General features: G+C 29.8%; 1 protein-coding gene across 1 annotated transcript in view; it reads left to right on the top strand.

The window, feature by feature from the left end:
- The window catches only part of LOC142325854 (DE-cadherin-like), a 91,872-nt gene that overhangs the window by 7,121 nt on the left and 61,405 nt on the right, over positions 1 to 23,346 (top strand). Inside the window, exons 2-3 of the mRNA XM_075367877.1 lie at positions 20,961 to 21,089; positions 22,873 to 22,998. Of these exons, the coding sequence (XP_075223992.1) occupies positions 20,961 to 21,089; positions 22,873 to 22,998 (255 nt within the window). The remainder of the gene's footprint in view (positions 1 to 20,960; positions 21,090 to 22,872; positions 22,999 to 23,346) is intronic.

Genomic DNA, 23,346 nt, shown 5'->3' with positions numbered 1-23,346 from the left:
AAAGAGTATCTCGATAAACATATTGATTTACAGTCTGTCCTGTAGGCAAAACCTCCTTGTGGACAGTGCCATTACTATCGAAGAAACAAATTAGCATGATTTTTTTTAAATTCATAATGCTGCATCATGACAATGCACCTTGTTACACTGCACTCTCAATTAATGAGTTTTTGGCAAAGAAAACATTTCTGCAGTTCCTCAACCATCTTATTCACCTGACTTGAGTCCCACAAGGACAACGTTTTGGAACAGTAGAAAACAAAAAAAAAAAAATGTAACCGACCATCTGAAGGATACTCCGATTTCTGAGTTCCAACACTGCTATGAAAAGTGAGAAACCGTTTAAATCGTTGCGTAGCTTCTCAAGGGAGCTATTTCGAGTCCATGTATAATTGGATTGTAAATAAAAGGTTTTTCTGAACTAGTATCATTACTTTATTCACAGACCTCGTACTTCAAATTCCGGGCTTACCGGTTTTATTATAACGCAAAACGAAAACGTTTTAATGATAACGTCCACAAACACCGTTCTGTTATGTTCCCAAACAGCTGGCCTGGCAATACACCTATGTAACAAATTACAGGTACATTCATTACACAAAGGAAAGAATTTAGCTGTCTATAAGCCCCAAATCAAGAAAGCTGCAGTAGATAATGGAAATTTCTGGAATATCATGCAAATCAGTTCATTTTTAAAATAAAACTGTATAATTGGGATAATATATCGATGTAAAATAATTCTGGAAACAATTTTAGATTCTTTTGTAAAAAATAGCAAGCCTTGTTTTACCGTTTATGATTAGTTAAATCGTTAAAATCAATTCGATGAACAGTAAAGCTAAGATTTTAGATTCCTAGGCTTACAACTTGGAAGTCGTATAAAAACGTTATTTGCATAAATATGGGGTCATCATAAAAGATTGCAGCAATAAAAATAAATCGTATCTCCCTATGTATTCGATATAAAGTATTTTATTGGACTGCAAAATAATCAGGATATCAACTTTTTTAGACGTGCCGGCCGTGACCTTGAGCCGATGCGCACAACGCCTCTGCGCCACTGACAATCAGTGCAATGGCGACAGTTCAGTAGAAAGCACAGTGCGTTTTGTGGGTAGCGGAGTATAAATCAGATATTCAATGGACTTTACGCTTTACTATTTACACCTTCACGCTTACAAAATTCGCTCTTAATGAAAGATTCCCTTATCTTTGAATCGGTCCTGTGCTTCAGCCTCTAAGAAGCCCAGATTTATTATCCTTAGACATTTTTCTATGGGGATACGTTAAAAACATTGTCTACAGTAAAAAACTTACGATGTACAACATTTAAGACAACGGATCACCAGTGCTATTGCCTGCAATAATCCAGCGGATCTGAGCAGAAGTTGATTATCGGTTGGTTGTTTGCATAGCGACCAACGGAGCTCATAATTGAAACATTTTAAGGTATGTAAAAGACCTTTTTGAATTTTTAAAAGAAATACTCGTTTGATTATGTCTTGTAATTTCTGAAATTCGATTTTTTTAAACTGCTGCAATTTTTTTCGATGACCCTTCATTCCCAACAAAGATATTAGAAACCCTATTCAAACATATAAGAATTTTCCTTCAGATTTTTTTTCTCAATTTTTTGGGCTTAAAATTTTTTTTATTTTCTTTCTTTTAAAAATTCGAACTTTTTTCGTACGAATTATCAAACTAAGAATTTCGGGTAAATTCAAAAGAAAATTTTATAAATTAAGAACTGAACTACTTCGAACTATTTGTATCGAGTTTCGTTAGTTTAAAAGAAATTTTTTTTTGCTTTTATTTATTAAAAATGAAAACCACAACCAATGCGTAATCAGTTAATTTAGATAAATAAGATAAGAAGAGTTACATTTTCTAATAGATTTAACAGCGTAAGAGAGACCGCGTTGTAATTGAGTTTGCCGTTCGGTTCATTGACCATTTTGCTGCCGTTAGAATTCAATTATTGTAATCAACAGCAGGAGACGCAACATCGCTACCACTTTTATATAGTAGCTAAGTGTAAAACATTCCTAGTTATATAGGAAATAGTTCTAATCGTTACGGGTCATTGGTTTTGGGATGTGTTATCAACGTAAATCACTGTCATCCAGATACTACGTATTTTATCTTAATTTTAGTAAAAGAATGTAGCGATAGTAATTTGAACATATACTAATCAGAATCATTCGTGCATGTAAATAAATACTGTTTGGGATTTTTTTCGTTTTTGATTATAATTTGAAGAAAAGAAACATGGATAAGTGATGTAAAGGAATTTATTATACACCGGGATCTCTGCACAGCAAATACTGGAATTGGAGGCTCTCGTGGTATCAACTATTATAATCATCATAATTTTTCATCCCACTGACACAGATCACAAAATCAGGTGTTTCACTTTTTTCCCACACTTTAAAAACCATCTCTACAGTCGTATTTTGATGAAAGGATAATCTTAGTGTGAGGAAATTTAGATATTTTTTTGGAAATTATTAAATAATAATTAAAATATGTTTTTTCATCACTTTTTTGGCTACAATTCATAAATTAATTAAGATATACGAAAAAGAATCGTACTTTTACAAACATTTAGTGTAAAATAAGAAAAAATAACAATTTATTTATGTACTAAAATAAAAACAGAATATCTAACGCATTACTGCCAGATTGGCCAAAATCGGTACTAATGTACTCAACCATATTTTGATAATCTATTTTAAATATAAACATATATTAAAAAATTAAAATAGAAACCAAAAAAAATAGATAAATTAATAATTTCCAATTTCGGAGGCGGAGTGGTAACGTCTTAGCCATTCATCCGGAATGACCTGGATTTGAATTTCATTCAAGCGTAAAACGTTTTCCTTACTAAAAAATGTCCATTTCATATTTCCACGCACAAGCTTCGAGCTTATATATTTATATATATATTGTTATCACATATATGCCTAATTTAATATCGGCGGGTGAACACAATGGCAACTCAGATACGAAATAGCCCACAGTATACGGACTTGGTGACAGAGCAGCCACCTGCCCAGCAGCCATCTGCTCACCAGCCATCTGCCCAGCGGCCACTGACTGAACAGAAGAACGAAGAAAGAAGACACCTGCACTTTTTCCCCGTTCAGTTCTTCGGGGCCACGGGAATTTCAAGGTTAATGGCATGTAACTTCGGTTACTGCCAATTCTCGGAAAGTGCAGGCCAAAGAAGAACGAAGAGGTCATCGGAAGGAGAAGAAGAAGAAGAAGAAGAAAATAGAAGACCGTCTACGCGACCAACGTCCCGGACGGGAGTCCGAGAAAGAGCCTAGCAGAGATGCGTCCTGAAGGGCAGCCAACAAAGAAGTGGTGAAGAGCTTCTACTCAAACTTTCTCTTAAAACTTACAATTAAATTAGTTTAAATCAGCAATTGCGACTCCTCCGGAGAAGGGGGCGCATTGCTCCCTCCATATAGTTAGTGCCCCGTTGTGGCGTATTCCTGCTAGCCTATGTAGCGTTAGCACCGAAAGGACTTCAGTGGACGGTCTGAAGGGAAATTACGTCGGGAGGACAGGTTTTCAAAAGCCTAGCCTTCCGCGGTCGGTCCGTAAAATGGGTTTGATAACGCTGGTTTAACAACGGATTGGAATGCAATTAAATCCGTCCTTAAAAATACAAAATATTAAATAAGACAAAAACTGAAAAATTAGACCCGTCACTTAAAATAAACCTTTTAAAAACACGCCCGATAGAATCATCCAGCAGCAAGGGACACTGTCCAGGTTCTGCGATCCGTAGGGAGAATCTATAAACTCCCGCCAACTTTGCATTCTATTCCATTCCACCGCCTGGAGATGACCAAGAAGAAGAAGAAGATGGAAGAAGACAGAAGAAGTTCCATGGCCGGCTCAACGTGGGATCTCCCACGGTGAGCCGGCCATGGTGAATGCCAACATCTTCGCCGGAGCAACAGGCCTCGCCGGCCCGCCGAGCGAGTCACTGGACGCGGACGCTACCTTCCGCTCCAGCTCTAGCTCGCTGGCGAACTCAGCAGCAGGGGCCGGCCCAGCGTGGGATCGCTTGGGGAGAACCGCTTCGTCCGCGCCGGCGAAGGACGACCGACGCGACCCGACACTGTGGGGCTCTGGCGGTTACCACTGCCACGCTGTAGTGGGGACCCAACTGCCTCTGAGGGAAAGCTCGGTCGGAGTTCAATGGACGAGCCGCAACTCCCCGACTTCGCCGGAGACCAGCTTCCGGACCCAACAGCTCTTCTCAGAGTTAACGCAAAAAACGGCCCTTTTCAGGGCCACCACAAGGTTATGAATTACGTGCCGTCGAAGCCATTCGGTGACAATATATATAAAATAGGAGATGACTAATCTACTCCACTGTTCAGCATCAATAACCCCTTTCTCCCCAATCGTATAACCCCTTTCTCATTTGAAAATACTTATCTGAACCATTCAATTTAACATCACCTACTAAACCAAAAGGTTAAAGTGTCTTCTTCTTTCTTGAGTTGTACAGAAAGCATAAACAACTATTTAGAGTTCAATACTATTATTATTATTACTGTTCATTGTTATTATTATGCGGGGATCAAGTTTGTTGACCCCCACATCCAGTAGCTTTAACCCCTCGTCCCTAATTTCAAAATAATAATCATACTTATCAAGAAATTCAACCCTTCACCCAACCTTTTTTACTACCAAGCAAACTGAGTATCACAAATATATATTTGAAATGGGTTTTCAACAAATTCACAAACATAAGATGTAAGGCAATCTTTAAAGATAGTATATAGTCGGTGTATTATCGGGTAGAGCAAGTATTTGTTTCATAATATATCTCTGAAAACTTTTCAGTTCTTCCCCACTTTTAAAGCGATGATCCTTTTCCCAAAATATTTTGAAGATACTAATTTGTTGAAAATGTAAATTCTAGTTATTTAAAATTGTTATTCTCTTACTAGGCCACCAAAGAACCCCACCTCTAACATCTTTTCAATTTTTACCACTTCAATAGTCCATTATCTTTGATTCAGCGATGTTTATTGTCAAATTCCATATGTTTCAACACTCAATAAAATTATTAATCGGTTTTAGTACCACTTTATTTATTGATGTCAAAAAAAAAATAGAATTATTTATGTAAAGCAGAATTCGAACGTAATTTCATTCCAGACTCTTGTCCCGCTTTCTTGTGCAAATCACTAATGAAAAGAGTGAAAAACAATGGTGAGAAAAGGATGCTGCCTTTTCTAATGCTAGTTACTCTAATCAATGCGTCAGTTAATCACTTCCTGCATCAGACCCCAGATTGAACAATTTAGATTCTGGATTCATAAACATTATTTCCCATAAATGAGGTTCTCTATAACATCCAAAAGATTTCTTCTTATATAGTGGAAAAATGAGTGAATTTTAGATGAATGTGGCATATCTTAAATATTCTATTGGATAAATTTAAAATAGACTTTAAACAATCGTTGATAATTTTTTTTTTTTAGTATTCGAAACAAAATTATTAGGAATTTTTTATTTAGTAATCCAGGAAATTATAAAAAAAAGAAACAAATTACTAAATTCTTGTAAAAATGGTAATACTTTATTTTGGGTGATATTCTGTAAATCACTTTCCTTGACTACTTTATAGAGTCTGTATGCGTATTCTTTTACGTAATAAAGTAGATGCAATTTGTTTATCAACTATTAAATTAATTTTGATAACTTTTTATCTTGAAATTATAAATTTTTATAGTTTATAATCGATTCGTATTATTTTCCAGAATTCTCCAGACTTATAGATAAGCAGCTTATAAAATTTTCAACATTACAGTCTGTTACACCCGTGTATTTTTAGGCCAGGATGTGCTGTTAATTAAAATAAAAAAATAAAATTGAGGCCAGGAGAGTATCAAGAAACCATTTATATCAAAATACCATGGTGCGACTAGGCCTAGAACTATCAACCTTCCCTGCAGGAAGGTTAACTTATATCCATAACTGGAATGGCATTCATGCCACTATTTCTCATAATTTCTTGTAAAAAACCTCAACATTGCTTTAATTTGAAGTTCTTTGATATAATATTCGTAAACATTATTGACAGTGTAAAGAAATTTAAACAAAAAACGGTTCTTTAAAATTTTCTGTAAGTATTTGAAATATGAATGGAAATTTATTATCTTGGAAAAATATTAATTTATTAAAATCTTACAAATCTTTTGAAAGATTCAACATTAAAAAATGTGATAAAAAATAGTTCTGCATATCACATAAAGTAGTATTTTTTCTTAAACAAAAAAATATTCTGTTAAACTATCACATTAAAGTATTTAAAATCCTAGAACATTTACAAATTTTAATTAAAAGGATCTCTGTAAGCGTTCTGTTTTATATAACACAATGACATTTATTCTGTTTTAACTAAGTTAATTAATGAGCCAACATAGATGTGTGTCTAAATAAATCCTTTAAAGTTGATGTCTCATTAATTTTATTTATACATATAATTAATTTGCGTGTCGTTTTATTAATAAGTAATGATATATTTATCAAATTAATGAAACCATAACGTCATGGTATACATATAATATTAACTGCTAACATGAATAAATGGCAGCTGGTGTTATTTCTGGTAGTAAATATGATACTGTTGTTGCTAATAACGTAGGCTAAGGTATAGAAATTAAAAAATCTTTAACACGTGCTTTATATACGAGCATGTACATTCTGTTTAATGTAAAATATGGTAAATATATTTATAATTAAATTAAAAGATTAGAAAACTTTGAAAAATTGTTTACAGAAAAATTAAATGGCTATTTCGATATTCACACAGCCATCATCAGCAGATGTATAGGAGTGATGAATTAAAAATTCACATTGATTAATAAAACAACCAGTAACTAATAATAATTAGTTATTAATAATTAATAGTCAAGACAGTATTTATAGAGCTCCATAAAGCGAATATTTTTACCTGTGTTAATAAATAAATTATGGACAAAAACCTTCATTTCAAACTGTTCTCTACTACTTAACGCTGACCTCATATAGATTAGATATATGAAACTGTAGAACAATAAAGACAATATTTATCTTGAACCAATCAGAGATATCCCTGTATATGTCAATATATAAGGTAGGGAATAATCATTTAGAGTTCTGGTGATAGATTCCACAAAAATAAAGTATTATATTTCCACAAAATAAAATAAAATATATATTTTTTTTTTAATTTAAAATTCTAAAAGGATATTAGCTATCGATTCCATATTGTTAATAATGAAGTTTCTAGATATTTATTGATAAAATAAATTTCCTAACTATTCCTTTCCTGGTTTTTATCGGCTTTTTTTATTTGGTTTCTAACATATTAATTTTTGGGCCCAGTTTCCACAATTTTGGGCACGACCAGTTTCTATAGTTTTCTGTATTAATATTGAACAAAATTCTCCTTTAGTATAGTTTCAATCTTTCTTTTAGTTTGTCTCAGTCTAAATTTTAGTTATTGTTTTAATAAGTTAATTTATAAATTCTTGTTGTTTGGACAGTTTAGTTTTATATTTAGCATTTTTCTAAAGGGGGACCGATTTTCTAGACTTTTTTTTCCTGTTTATCTTCCGGTAATTACCTTTCCAGATATTACTTCAGAGGATGAATGAGGATGATTATGTATGAGTGTAAGTAAATGAAGTGTAGTCTTGTACAGTCCCAGTTCGACCATTCCTGAGATGTGTGGTTAATTGAAATCCAACCACTAAAAAACACCGGTATCCACAATCTAGTATAAAAATAACTGACTTTACTAGGACTTGAACGCTGGAACTCTCGACTACCAAATCAGCTGAATTGGGAAGATGCGTTCACCTCTACACCAACCCGGTGGGTTCAGTTTTCTAGACTTAGCCGCAATAATGTTTACGTTCAGATTAAAAAATAAATATACCTTATTGTTCTTTGGAGAACATTAAGCAATTTTTTTGCGAAAAAATATACGATCTTTCTTTTCGTTTGTTAAATTATTTGTTGATTATTTTCTTTATGCTATCAATGGTTTCTCTAGTGAAAGAAACTATTGAACTCTATTGTCTCATTAATAAAATTAATAAGCCTAAGACCAACTAGCGTCCGGGTTTGCTTTGTAAATAGTCACATTAAAAGCTGGCATGTCACATAGGATGAAAAAAATCATTTGTGATACATCTATCAGTGTGGAAATGCAGTTAAAGTGATTTTTTTCTTTAACAATGATAGAAATATTCATTTAGTGATGTTTTATTTATTCATTATTATCTACGACTATATCTTAATTATCATTTGGTTTATATACTATTTTTTTTAGTATCCAGCGATGATCGTAGTTTATCAGTGTCCAGTAATCGATGTAATCGATTTTTGAGCTCGCTATATTTCTAATTTTTAAAAATTACTATTTTGAATTTAATTTAAATGTATTTATTGCTAATTAATTACAAAAATAATAAAAGTACAAGATAATTACAAAAATAGTTATGAATTTAAATATCCAAAAATGTGTTTATAATAAATGAAAATTATCTTTTATTTGTCACATGCAAAGTAGTAAATTCAGCGCATATAGAGCAGCCTAAATTATATTGCAAAAAAATAATATTATTTTAATAATGCAAATTTAAAAAAAAAAAAACAGGACCAAAAGAAAAATTAAACCACATGATTTCAAACTGAGAAAAAGAAGTACTGCAACTTATATTCAAGGAAGATGTTATATAAAAATCTTAACCCATATACATGTATAACTACTTTAATATTCAGAAACATCTAAGCTTCCATTACCGGGGACTTGAAATATTACAATAATATTACAAAAATTTTTCAAAATTTTAAAAATTTACTTTATACTTTCTAGTCATACTTTAATCGAATCATTATCATACATTGTATGAGTTTAATTAGTAGGTTAATTTGGATTTCAAAAGATATCATATACAGAAATTTCTAATACATTTATAGAATATCAAACATCTATATATATATATATATATATATATATATATATGAGCGATGACGAAAATTCAAATTCAAAACCATAAAAACTCCCGTACCAAGTTTTTGTCATTTTTTTATGTGAAACGGCTATCGAGTTTGTCATCTACGACCCCAAAAACCCCGCATAGCCTTTTTGCAATTTTTTACACCTGCAGCCTTAATTTACCCCCCTTACAGGAGGATGTTTGCAAAATTAATGATTGAATATTGTATTGTCACCCGATCTTAGTAATTGCAAAATTTCATCAATCGGCAATGTCAGGAAGTATGTTAAATTAAGGATGCAAGATTTGAGGACAAACATGAAAAAAAACATTGTGAGTTAAAGAAATGCAAATAATAAAATCCCGCTGGCCTCTGTGGCGCGAGAGGTAGCATCTCGGTTTTTTATCCGAAGGTCCCGGGTTCGAATCCTGGTCAGGCATGGTGAAGGTATCTTCACACACTACAAAAATTTTCATTCATCTCTTTCTCTGAAGTAATATTTAACGGTGCTCCCGGACGTTAAAACCCGCTCATTGATTTCTCCTAGTACCATTAAATTTACTGGTAACAAAATCATTAAGTATCAAATTTAATAATTTATTACAAATCTGCCTGCGGCAGACAGATCGGTACGAAGTGGCGAGTCAAATTATTCAGCTACCTTTTCTAATTAAGTACTTTACTTAGGTAAAGTACTTAATTAGCAAAGTACTGTAAGCAAGTACTGTATTGTCTGTAAATAATTAAGTATTTTACAGAAGTCTGATGTAAAGATTATATTTTTAATTCGGCTATTAAATTTTTAAGTAGATATAATATATGGTTCCAAAAAACTGCGCTTAAAGTGCGTTTTTGCAAGGTAAAATATTTGTTAGAATGAGTATTTCTTTTACTATCTCACATATCGACACAATATAAGAATAATGATTCACCATTAGCTGAATAAATTCGCATAATGTTACCATAATTATTTATTATATTTATTTTGTAAAATTTAAACAGTAAGTTTTATTTATTAAAGATATTAACAATATGTGAAGGTTCCATTTCAGTTGAGAATCGACTCAACTATACAAATATTAAATAAAGTGAACTAACTCTTCTAATTTCTGAATATCCATAAATCTCCGAGAATTAAAAGTTACAATTAAATCGATGTATTTTTATTTTATATAGATTTTAATGGCTAACCTTTGGAGGGGAAAAAGAGTATATTTATTTTTTTATCTCTTATAAAAAAGAGAATATCCTGACTGATTCACTGACTCATAATCAACGTCAACCAATTATAGGTAGAGACTTGAAATTTTCAGGATACCTTCATATCTTTAAGTAGGCGTTCAATAAGAAAGGATTTTTCAAAATTTTGATTTGTTGAAATCGATAAATTTCGTGTTAACAGCGCTATCTGTTGGACGTAAAAGCAAATATGCTATACTAAATATTTTACGATTTTAGGTAAGAAGGGGAAAATGGAAAAAAGAAAAAGTGGAAAACGGGGAAAAGAAATTGGAAAGAGAAAAGATAAAAAAGAAAAGAGGAAGGGGTGAAAGGGAACTGGGGAAGAGGAAGGGGTTAAATAAATTTAATTAAAAATAAATAAAATAATATTAAATTAAATTTAAAATAAATAAATAATTAAATTAAAATGGAATTAAAAAATTGGAATATGTAAAGCAAATAACTGAAAATGTCAGATGCAAAAAAATTGGTTGAGATTAAAAGCGTAGGTAAAGCATGGAAATGAAGTAATTCGTTACCTCTGTCAAATAAATAATATTAATATATCGTGTGCGCGTGCAGAGATACAGAAGGAGTGTGTGAGTGCTCCAGAAGAATGCCGTTAAATTTTACAGCTGTATTTCTCTGTTTAAAATAATGAACAAAGTTCATAATAAGCATGTGTCCGGAAAAGGCTTTGTTTTTAAATTAGGAATAACACAGAATTTTACCATGATTTCTGCTTAGCGGCAAAATGAACCTATGCTGAAATTCATCGAAAACCAGGGAAGAAGGGAGAAAGGGAAAAATCAGAAAAGGTAAAAGGGAGAGGGTAAAAAGGGAATAAGGGAAAAATGGAAAAAATAAAAAAGAGGAAAACGAAGAAAAGTAAAAATGGGAGAAGGAAATGGAAAGGAAAAGAGAAAAAATAAAAGAGGAAAGAGGAAGAGGGAAAGGGAAATGGGGGAAGAGGAAAGAGGAAAGGGAGGTAAGGGAAAGAGAAACATGAGAGAAAACAAAACAACAATACGTTGTTTATCGTATATTCCTTCAATATTTTTCATAAAAATTTTTATTTACCGTTTTATCAGGATTTAATGAAAATCTAAATATAATATTATTGATTAAATATTTTTTTATTTATAAAAAAATAGGTTTGCTATTAAAAAAGCATTGCGAGTGAAGCTACATCTATATTGTGGGCGAAGTCACGACGGGGTACACTAGTATCATATATTTTCTCTATCATATGTTTCTACATCATATAGTGATTGTGTATAATGATTGTGTATTGTAATTCAGACAATTTTTAACATTTTTTAATCCTAAATTTTTCCAAATTTAAAAAAATTATTCCAAGAGTTCTCATTAAACAATAAAACAGTATCATCAACAAATTTAATAGTTAAATCCATCGCCATTTAAGATAAATTACTTCCTTATAAACAATATTTTATAATTTTATCTCTCTTTAATACTGGTTTACATGATTTTTATTATTTAAATCGTTTGTAATTGCCCATTCTCAAATACAAGAAACAATCTGAGATTTCAGAGTTTTTATGTTCAACTATTTGAGAAACGTAAACCAGGACATTAATTGATAAATACTATAAAATATTTTGTACCCAGATTTCTTTTTTGTTTTTTTTTAGAAGGAAATCTTTAACAATCTAAAAATCAAAAATCAAAAAATTTATTTCTTTTACCAATAATATTAATTTCATTTTCTTATTTGTTTATACTTTAATGACCCGTAAAGCACAATTTTGTAAAACATTTATATTAGGTTTATCCAGATTCAAATCATATTCAAGCTTGGCAATTTTTCATATGTAAGAAGTAAAAAAAAATGCGTATTCCATTTACTTACATATAATGCACAAGCTTTGAGTTTATGTAGTGGATAAATCATAAAAAAATTAAATACTTAACACATATTTTACGCAATCAAAGAAACTGCAATGTGTGCGCGTATGTGTGTGTGTGTTACTTTAACAGATAGAAACCAAATTTTAATCTTTTATTTATGATTCTGTCTCTACTATGTATTTATAATATAGTATTATAATATAATAATAATAACAATAATAGTAATATTTATTTATTCGATTTTGCTATTGTGTTTTCCTTTACATAACTTACTATTTCTTCAGCTTTTCCGAACATTAAGTACTTTCATTTACTATATAATGTACATTTGAAATGTTCAAATCAAGTTCTGTTGTGATAAAGTTAAGTAAATTTTTGAGAATAGTTTTCCCCACAAAACACTTCCTCTTTCTTCTTTGTCTTTCATCATCTCCTATCTCATTTAACCTTTTGTTGTTTAATCGGAAGCTTTGTATGTGCAGCTCTGTTTGGGGTGTGTGTTTGTGTATTTATATATTTGTTTGTTTAAAGTTTGAAGCAAGTTAGTTCTGTTTTAGTAATAGTGTGTGCAAGACCTAGATGTACTTTTACATATATATAAGTATATATATATATATATATATATATATATATACTTAGATAAAGTCATACAGTTTAGTGTTAAAGGGTGTGTGTGAGTGTGTATGTGTCTGAAGAGGAGGTTTGTTAGTAGGTTCGGTTTGTATTTTGTTCAACTTTCAAAGTTTAAGTTAAGTCTTTGGAAGGTAGTATACAGCTCTTAAAACAATAGACTCCTGAACATTTGAATTTCTAGATTAGTGGAACCGCTAGGGTACATTTAATAAATCGGTTGGTCGTTATAGTTCCCAAAAGTAATCTCCATCACCATATCGCTCTCTTGTTCGTTTGGTTTGAAATTAATTTAAAGATCAAATATTGTTCATGACTTTCATAAACTTTTTAACAACTTTATTTACCTTTCATAATTTTATGAAAAATCATTATTTAAATAAAACTTTTAAGCGACTATATAGGCAAAACGAATTATGTGGTCAGTGAATGATATTGTTTCTTCTTTGTTATCAATCTCTTTACCACTCTGATGCTTATGCATTCTTTTCTGTACTAATTTATCACATTCTAAATTTCCGGTTAATGTGTTTTATATAATATATTCTTTGTCTTCTAAAGAATTTTATTCACTCTATTATTAAACTAAAACCTAGATTTATTTACATTTGATATACCATCTTAGTAAGCTTCATCATAAAATTCTGTTATAATTTTTCTCTCTCCTCCTAGTCACCTTAAGATCTCTTCATATCAAACTACCAATTCATCTAATATTGAACATTCTCTTGAAGCAGCATATTAACAAAAAGAGACACCTCTTTACAGTACCAGTTTTTTTCTGCACGTTTTGCACCCATAAAGCAGTACACTATAATTTAAAGAACTAAGTTCTTTAAATTCCTTCAATTATACTTGCTATTGTTAAATTTTTTTTGACAAAAAATTCTTATTCCTACCTTTTGATGTCTTTTTTTGATTTCTTTTCTATTTTCTTCACTGTGGATAATTTTACTACCTAATAATAAACTTCTGCTTAATGCATTTTGCTGCTTTTTATTAATTATTTAATTACTGGTTATTCTATTATCTAACATATCTTTACTGCTATTGTATTTTTATTAATTTTCTAACTAAATTTTTCTCTTACTAATATATCCATCTCATACAATATTTTTCCAAGTGATTTCTGTTCGTACGGAAAAAATCATATTCTAGAGAATTTAATGCATATTTATTTTCCTTAATTGGGTTTTATTCCATTCTCAAGTTTTTCTTCAATGAAAGCATGATTTTTTTTTGTTTTAATTGTTCCATAAACAATTTAAAAAGCAGAAATGAAGTTCTATAGCTTTGCCTCATTTTTTCTGTTCTAAATATTCCTTCTCCTTGTCTACCATTACCATGTCTAATAATAAAGAATATATCTTCTTTCTCCGTATCCAATCCAGTTTTTCCTTTAAAATTGAAATATTCTACAAATTTCATAAATCCCTTTTACTATGTTTTATTTTTTTAATTAATTTCCTGCTTTCTAAGAATAATAAGACCAATCCACGTAGTCTTTAAATTCAACGTTAATATTTCACAGACTTCAATTTTTACTTCCTTGTACAAAGTAAAGAATCGTGATTGTAAAGTAAAGGATTGTGATCGCAAAACATTTCGATTTTCATATTTCAATGGAAGTATCCATTTTGTCCACCCCTGAGTCCATTTTAACTAGTTTCAGCGTGACGTCTGTATGAATGTATGTGCGTACTTATCTCGCATAACTAAAAAAACGATTAGCCGTAGAATGTTGAAATTTTGGATTTAGCAATGTTGTAACATCTAGTTGTGCACTTTCCTTTTTGATTGCAATCGAAATTAAAATAAAAATATTAATTACTGAAATATTTGAATCTTAAAGGGAAGACTTTAATCGGTTCGAATCAGACATCATTTCCTTTTGTTGTTTTTTTTACCTTTTTGTAATTTATTTTTCTAACTTTTATTTTTTTTAATTTAAATATATTGATTTAATAATTAATTATTAACCCGTGATTATAAAAAAAATTATAATAAATAAAAATTCAGTGATAATAAAAAAATGAAAAACATTATTAGTGAAATAAAGTTTTAAGTGCTTTTAAAAATGTGTAAATGTAATTAAATAGGCATTACATATGTGTATATGTAATAGATTTGGTGGAACATCTGATTATTTAATATTAATTGAAAATTATAATTTGGAATCATATTATTTTTGGATTTTCTAATTTAATTTTTGTTTAATTTTATTTAATTATTCTGTAATTTCTGTTTAATTTTATCCACATTAAAGTTAATTACAGTATGACTGAAAAATAGAACCTCACAAGAACAACGTATACACTGAGGCTTACATGCTCGATCTTTAATAAATTGCAAAAATTTTTATCTTTTCGTTTATTTGTTTTTTGTTGCCAATCATTAAATCGCCCTTTCATCTTATATAATTCTTCTGATCTTAATTTGTGTACACATTCTTTAGTTTTAAAATTTTCTCTCTCTTTATATTCATCATCCTCTCTTAATCTTTTTATTATTCCTTGGTCTCAATTCCTTAATCTCTTTTCTTCCTTTTCATATTTATCATCTTCTCTTATCTTTTTATTCTTTCTTTGGTTTTAACATTTTCTTGCTCTTTATATTTATCATCATCTCTTAATTTTTTTTATTCTTCCCTTGTTCTTAACATTTTATTCCCCTTCATATTCATCTTGTCATTTTTTGAGATGTTTCTTTGTTATCTTTCTTTTTCTTGTATGATTGATTTTTTTTTCATTTTTGATTATTCACCAAATTATATAACAATAAAAACTGAATATTTTACACCGTAAGGTCAAATTAACTATTAATTTTTGTAACCAGTATACAGGAGTTCGCTAAACAGAATAGTTTAATTATTATTAACTTATGTTTATACGACACAACAGAAATCTAAAACTTTTGTTAATCAGTAATTCACAAAGATATGAATAATACTGATCTAGTAATACGAGCAATAAAGGGACTTTAATCTACCCTAATATTTCATGTAAGATTGTTAAATTAATAATTGTATAAAAATTTGATGTTAATAAAAACTAATATTTCAGCAATTGTGTAACTGTCCACTTTATTAAAGAATTGGAGGATCGTATCTCACTTTCAAATGTAATAAGTTTAAAAGAAGTGCAGCAAAAAATATGTATACGTAATTTAATAGGCGTACAAGGAAGTCATATGATGTCCGCATCTAATTTTTTCTGTTCTATCTAGAATGCTATCATATCGAAACTTTATCAAGCTACTTATTTTTCAACATTACTTCACATTTCCTTATTTTAAAATCCCGGTCAGGGATATTTTGAATCCTGATCAGGCATGGCATCTTTCATACACTACAAAAACTCTATTTCTATTTCCTACGCACAAGCTTCAAGCTTAGTGGCGAAAACATCAAACCAAAAAAAAATAATTTTCTTTCATTTTTGGCTTAATAACTAACAGTTTTACATTGACTTAAAATATTTAATTCTAATATTATTAAAATAAATGTTCTTTCTAATCCCAAAATCAGCGTTTGGTATCAGGAAATATTATTTTCTTAATGAAAAATTCATTCCTACAACGATCTCTTTTTAATGTCTGTATTAGTTTACAGGGTCCAACTGTTTTAATTTTACTTCCTAAATAACAATAGTAATCAATATCTGTTGTTTTTTGTTTTCCTACTTTAATTAAATACATTTAAGATGTGAGTTTTTGTCATATGTCATTATTATTGATGGCTTCAATCACATTTAATTTTCATTTTAGTTACTAAAGAAAAGAAAAATAGTTAATGTTCTATTAATAGTATGCTACCCAATTTTTCATTTATTTTACCTTATTTCCGTCTCTGTTATTTTATTTTTTACAGTATCAGTAGGATTTGAACCTACAGAAGCACTTGCCTACTAGTCCAGTATGGTATTAATATAAACAGAAACACACTTATCTACAATACCTGTAACCAATAAGTGACATTGCAGCAAAAATTTACAACAAATGTGCTCTCTTCCTTGTACAGAACCCAGTACATGAATGCAATGAAATTGTTCTCCAGGTGCTGCCGCACAGTACCGAGCTGTCTGTTTCTTCGCAATTTTTCAGATCTCCATATCCTCAAAATATTCAAATCCAAGAAATTGTACTGATGGTTTACTTAAAATGCTCGAAACCCACCTTCTCTATACTCGTAATCTATCCCTCTGTTTTCGAACAGAAAATAGACTTCTGGGCACGTGACCTACAATAGTGACAAACCACATATCAGTAGTACAGTTGATCACAGAAACCAGGAATAATTCCCCAGTCTTTCAGCACAAAGTCCAGAATTCCCGTTGCTGCAGCAATACTTTTCCCAGTGTTTGTCTAGATGGATCAGGGAATGTTTCCACAGAACTTCAACTCACAGCCATCCACGTTATGTTGGGAAAACAAGCTCTCATCTACCTCCAATTTTCTGTTTAATTTGATATTGTTTAATTCTATAATTTATATCGGAATAAAAAAAAACTGTGTTAAATCAGATACCAGATATTTACTCTTGTATCTTTCAGTTAAACTGTGAGAGGAAGGGAGGGACCACAATTATTACGAAAAGTAATTGCTGGATTCCACATACTGTAACAAATAAATTTCCTTTCTCTCTAATACAGAGAGAAGATCAAACAGAGATTAGTTTTGAACAAAGTGAGCAGTTTATCTGTGACAAGTAACATTGCGTGTGCTTGAATATTTTGGCAGTGTTGCACCGATTGAGTGTGGGATTGTTGTTGTAACTCCAATACCTGTGAAGAAGCTAAAAACCCTTCCACCAAAATCTGCATTCAACTTAAAAAGAATAGGTTTTTAGAATGCATAACCATATATTTTGTAAAAATATTGAATTATATATATATATATATATATATATATTTTTTTTTTTTTTTAATGTTATTGGTTTACTTTAGTATATAATTTTCTGTAGGTGTTTGATAAAATATATTACTATAAAATTGTATTAAAATTCATAGGTCTATCCAGCTAGTCCACCAGTCACCATCTTGCATATAACTGACCCATTAATTGAATTGAATTAGTAAACCAGTTTTCTGAAATTTTTATAATTTATTGAATTCTACTCCTTTTTTAAACAAAATATGTGTTAATGGATAAAAAATAAAAAATAAAACTGAGAAACGTTAATACTGATATCTTTTGTGATCTTGACTGCCGATTGATTGTAATGTGTAACCTTACACTGTAACAAAATTTTGAGATAGTTTCCTATATCTTACTGTTTTAATCAATTCTATCATAACCTATCATTTTCTGTTATTTCATTTTGATATACATGTAGAATTAGATACTAGACAAAGAGGTCCCTGGGTATAAATAAATAAAATTTTATTCTCATCGGTAAATAGTAATTTGTTATATTGATAACAAATCATCAATGTGTAGGTATGCTACTACAAGGATAAAAAGAAGGAATTAACCCAGTATTTGCCTGGATGGATCAGAGAAAACTGTGGTAAGACTGATCAGAACGGTGTTGCAAAAACACAAAAATTATAAATTAAATATAGATTGGTTAAAATTCATATCAATTATTTTAAATAAACACATGAAATAATATTAAAGAAAATATATATGATAAGTAGATTAAAAAACTACAAAATGAATCACAATTCAAAAATCTGTAATAAAAGTTGATATATGTTGAATGGCAATCGAAGTATTTTTTAAAAATTATTATTAAATATAATTTTTACATTTATTTTGTTTTAATTTGTATTAAAAATCCATCAATAAAGCAATATTATTTATGTAAAAGAAAATCCTTTAATTTTATTTTACATTGATTAGTCGGAAGATTTAAAAAAAAAATATTTTGGTAATTTATTGAAAATCGGTTTATTTGTTATTTATAGTTCAATAGTTTTTAATTTCTATTTAATTTATAAAAATTCTATTACTTATTTAACATAAATATTTTTTTATCGCATACTTTGTATCACAATACAACCATGATGAAAAATCAGTATCCAGATTTCTGTTATTACAATTTCAATCACCAGTTGGTTGGAATGTATAATATTATACCATCAATTTTTTTTTTAAATTCTCTTTAAAGGATGAATTTAATAATAGCCTATGATTATTTGTTAATTTTGTTTACTATAAAGATCTAACATAAGGTCTCACTATGAAATGTAGCACTCACCATCTTGTCTATTCATTAAATACTTTTCTTTGATTCCACCTATCTCAGCAGCAGGAGTCTTGGCTCCTGCTGCCGGTCAGGGCAATTGAAGCCCGGTGAGCTGCAGCGAGAAGGAAGTGTCCTCGTCCAGCGGCTCCCTCGGCAGGCCAGCCAGACCTGCTGCTCCAGCGGGATGTTAGCATCTGCCGGTAGGTCCCACGTTGAGGCAACCAGGGATCTTCTTCTGTTTTCTTCCAGCTTCTTCTTCTTGGTCTTCTCCAGATCGTGCACGCTCTTTTATTGGAGCCTGAGAGTGGTGGGGCCGCAGCGTTGCTTTGGTGGAAGAACTGCACAGTCATCTGCGGAGCGGGAGAGATGCTGTATCAGCGCGTACATGTACTGTACTCCCGCTGACATCTGAGCTGCTACCATTGCCGTCCCCCCCGATATTAAATTAGAGTAACAGCATATACTTAAGATCATTATCCCGGAACTTTTAATCTGTTTGTATAATTGTTTTTTGTACGTATTGAAATGGATGTAACTAAAACTCATCCATACTCCTTACATGTTGGTATTCACTTTTTTTTTATCTATTATTCTTAAGAGTGCTACCAAATTCTTGGATTTATAATAAATGATTATTTTTTTTCTTTATAATTCAATCCCCATTTCCAAAAAAAAAATTAAAAATTAAAAATTTTCTTTCATTTGACTTTAATGTGTTTTATACCTTCTTCAGACTTCCAGCTCTCATGGTTAGACAGGTGGTTATCTTTTTGTTAATCTTTCCTTCTTTTATTAATCTGAAAGCCAAAATGGACATCCTTGTAACTGTACTTTTTTATACCAAACTGGCCTTCATTTTATGTACATTCCACCTCATATTGATATGAGAATTAACCTAGTTTATTTTGAACAATACACTGCATGTCAAGTGATAGATAATTGTCATAAATCTACACTAGTTTTCTTTGGTATTTTTGATTAAACTTTTAACTTTTCTATATATATATATATTTTGTTTAATATGTTGCTGAATTTTTTTTTTTTGATTTCTTATAAAAATGTTATCATCCCTTTATGTTTTTTTATCATTTCATTATTACTATTCTCCTTGTAAATATTTGACTTCATTTTTCAATTATTTTATTTTTTGATTATTAAGTATTAAAACATGGCAAGATAAAACAATAAAACATATATTTATAGTTTTTATTATGTGTTTTGCAGACTTTGACCATCATTACATCATATACAAATTTGTATATGCATTTATGAAGAATTCCTTGAATCTCTTAATATCACTCTAAGAATGCTTAAAAACATGTATTGTTACAAATTTTAATGTTAATAATGTTTTATTTATTATCCTTGTGTAAAGATAATAAATTAAGAACAAAGAGTAATAATGAGAAATTTTTTTGTAGATATTTATTAACTTATTTTTAATGCATGAGTAGAGTATTTATTGATTAATCAATATTATATGTCACTCACAAAAAATGCCATTTCATTTACGTAGGATCTTAGTCCTATTATTGGTTGATACATGAAATAAAACTAGTGGTCCATTGAATTACATGATTTGAATGTAATCTAATATTACCAAAAATAAGACCAAAGTTTATAGAGAAATTAGCAATATTTTTTATTTATTCAGAAATTCTTCAAAAAAGACTGGCAGTTTTTAACTGAAAAATATTTTACTGTTTTGAAGAACACCTTTCCATTCCCCAATAATAAACAGTTATGATAGAGTTTACTTTAAAATTCAGTCTTAACTTCTCCTTTGAATTTACCCTATACTTGGCACCATCAGGTGACAGTGCCAATATTGGTATTTATGTATGTTGATAGTTAAAAATGATTTAATCACTTTTTTCCTCTTGTAAAACACTTTACAAGTGTAAAGAGTTTTTAAAAAACTTTAAACTTTGGGAGTTTAAAATAACTTTTTTATGTAAACTTTTCAGCTGTTTCATGAAATTTGTTTTCTATGAAAATGATATCAATCATTACTCTCCTGTTTCAGTTATCATTGGATAGTGCAAGTGGAGCCAGGTTGACAGTACAAGATAATCACAAACCAGTGTTCACTAATTGTTCAAGGTATCAACCATCTGTAAAAGAGGAAGAACCTGGTGGAACATTTGTTTTTCAGGTATGTAATCATTTATCAAATCAAAGTTTTTTTTTATGTATTCAGCTTATGTAATTAAAATATTTTCTTACGCTAAAATACAAAATATTCCTAAGGTTATTTTAAGCTTTTACCATGAAGGTTATATTTTTTACTGTACATTCACGTTGTCAATTACAAAGAAGGCATTTAAAAAACCACTAGAATTTTGGTATGAAACAACTTTATTGATGAAAACAATATTATCTTCAAGATTATAACCAGTGCTACTTATTTTACATTTTCAAATTATTATTTCAGAAATTTAATAAAATAATGTAACGTTGAATGAATATTTTTTTATAATTATTACTATGTAGCAGCTGTATGTGATTCATTTTGTGAACAGGGGTCTCATGAAGTATGTTAAAAATTCAAAATTGATTCCTTTCCCAAAACTGGTTCTAATAATACTTGATTTGATATTTTTGTTAAGTATTTTCAAAATTCATTAAAATGTGTAGTACTTCATTGATATAACTAGCTAATTTTACTCAATACTGAAATTAATTGAAGGTTTCCAGTCACTAATCTTAAACATTTTGAATTATTTCTTCTAGTTAGATATAAATTCATTATTCGGAAGTTGGCCAATTTTATTCTGAAGTTTAGAGAGATTGGTACTACTGTTTTTTTTTTTTTTTTTACTGTGACAGTTAATGTCATTGCTAGCAGTTTTTCTATTTAGAAAGCCATATAATTAAGATGCAGCCAGAATGTGTGGTAGATTATAATTATGTCTATTTTTTTTTTTTCATTATATCATTTCGTGTGTGTTTTTATATTGCATAATGTTGAAGCATTTGAAGATGAAGCCATTTTTTTGTTTACGTGTAGAATATGTTTGTTAATAATATATGTATTGGTAATTTGTTCTTGTGAAGTGGTTACCTTATGGAGCGAAAATTTTATTTGCTCATTAACCTTTGTTTGAAATTTATCTTTTTGCAATATAATCCATGGTGACTGTATACAGAATGTGATTGTTTTGAGGATAGGGGTGGTGTTGAAGACTACATTTTATTTTGAAAATTTCTAAATTATATTTCCTTTGTTTTATATATTACAGTTTTTTATCTTTATTTTTATTTATATTGTTATTTATTTTGTCCAAGAGTGAATCAGTGAATGTATTGTTATAACAATTGATATACATTAGGTATTTTGAAATGTTAGCATAGTTGAAATATGATAGCTGATGTTTTGAAAGAATCCCGGTTCTAAAAACTGAAAATTTTCCCTGAGATTGGATGGTTTGAAATGTTTTAAATAATTTTGTTGATCATGTTTACAATTATATATATTTTGAAGATATAATTTTGTTGGGTGATTCTCTTGATGGTGAACCAAAAAGATTTATTGTGTATGTACTGATTTATTATGTATGACATAAACCTAAATTATCAGTGATTAAAGTTTAATGTAAGTTAAGTCTTAAATTTAACATTTCGTACTGTATTTATTATCAGCTTACATATTTGATATACATGATATGTATAAAAATTACTCTCAATTTTGACAGTTTACACAGGAAAAAGTAGGCGAATTTTTTTTGGTTTTATACCCCGACATCAACTTCTCCAAAAGAATGTTATATAAACTTTTTTGCTCTGCCAAGCTTGGCCAATAAAAAATTACCATACTTGATTAACAAATTTTAAGAAGTATTAATATAATTAAAATCGGTATTATTATGTAATAATCTATTATAAAAATCTTAAAGAACGATTGTAATTTTTATTTTTTGGGTGTTTTCTCTAAACAGGTTACAGTGGTTGATAGAGATCCTCCAGATAGTGGAGGTACTGTCACATATACATTTGTTTCTGCTCCTGGTGAAAGACTGAAATTTAATATAAATGAGTCAACTGGTATAGTCACTACTAGACATGTAAGTTTTCTGCTTATTTATTATTATATCTTCTAAAATCACAAATAATACATACATACATATTTTATAATTCAGCAAAAAATTCATCTTTAGCAGCCCAAGCAAAAACATAATGGAGCTATATAGAGAAAAAATGTTTTTATTTCTTAAATTAGCAGTATATACCATTTAATAATCATTAAGTTTTGAAAATAATGTCCTCAAGATGGCAACCATTTGCAGCAACACACTGTTCAAGACAGTCTCTAAAGCTTTGAACAGCTTGTTCCCACATGTCACTGGATACCACATTAACTGCTTCAGTAATCTTTCAGGTATCCCAAAAAAAGAAATGATGAATGCCCAAAT

Source organism: Lycorma delicatula, chromosome 5 (assembly GCF_047948215.1).
Source record: "Lycorma delicatula isolate Av1 chromosome 5, ASM4794821v1, whole genome shotgun sequence".
Lineage (NCBI taxonomy): Eukaryota > Metazoa > Arthropoda > Insecta > Hemiptera > Fulgoridae > Lycorma > Lycorma delicatula.
Note: the sequence above shows the minus strand (reverse complement) of the source record. Positions and strands in the feature narration are given on the sequence as shown.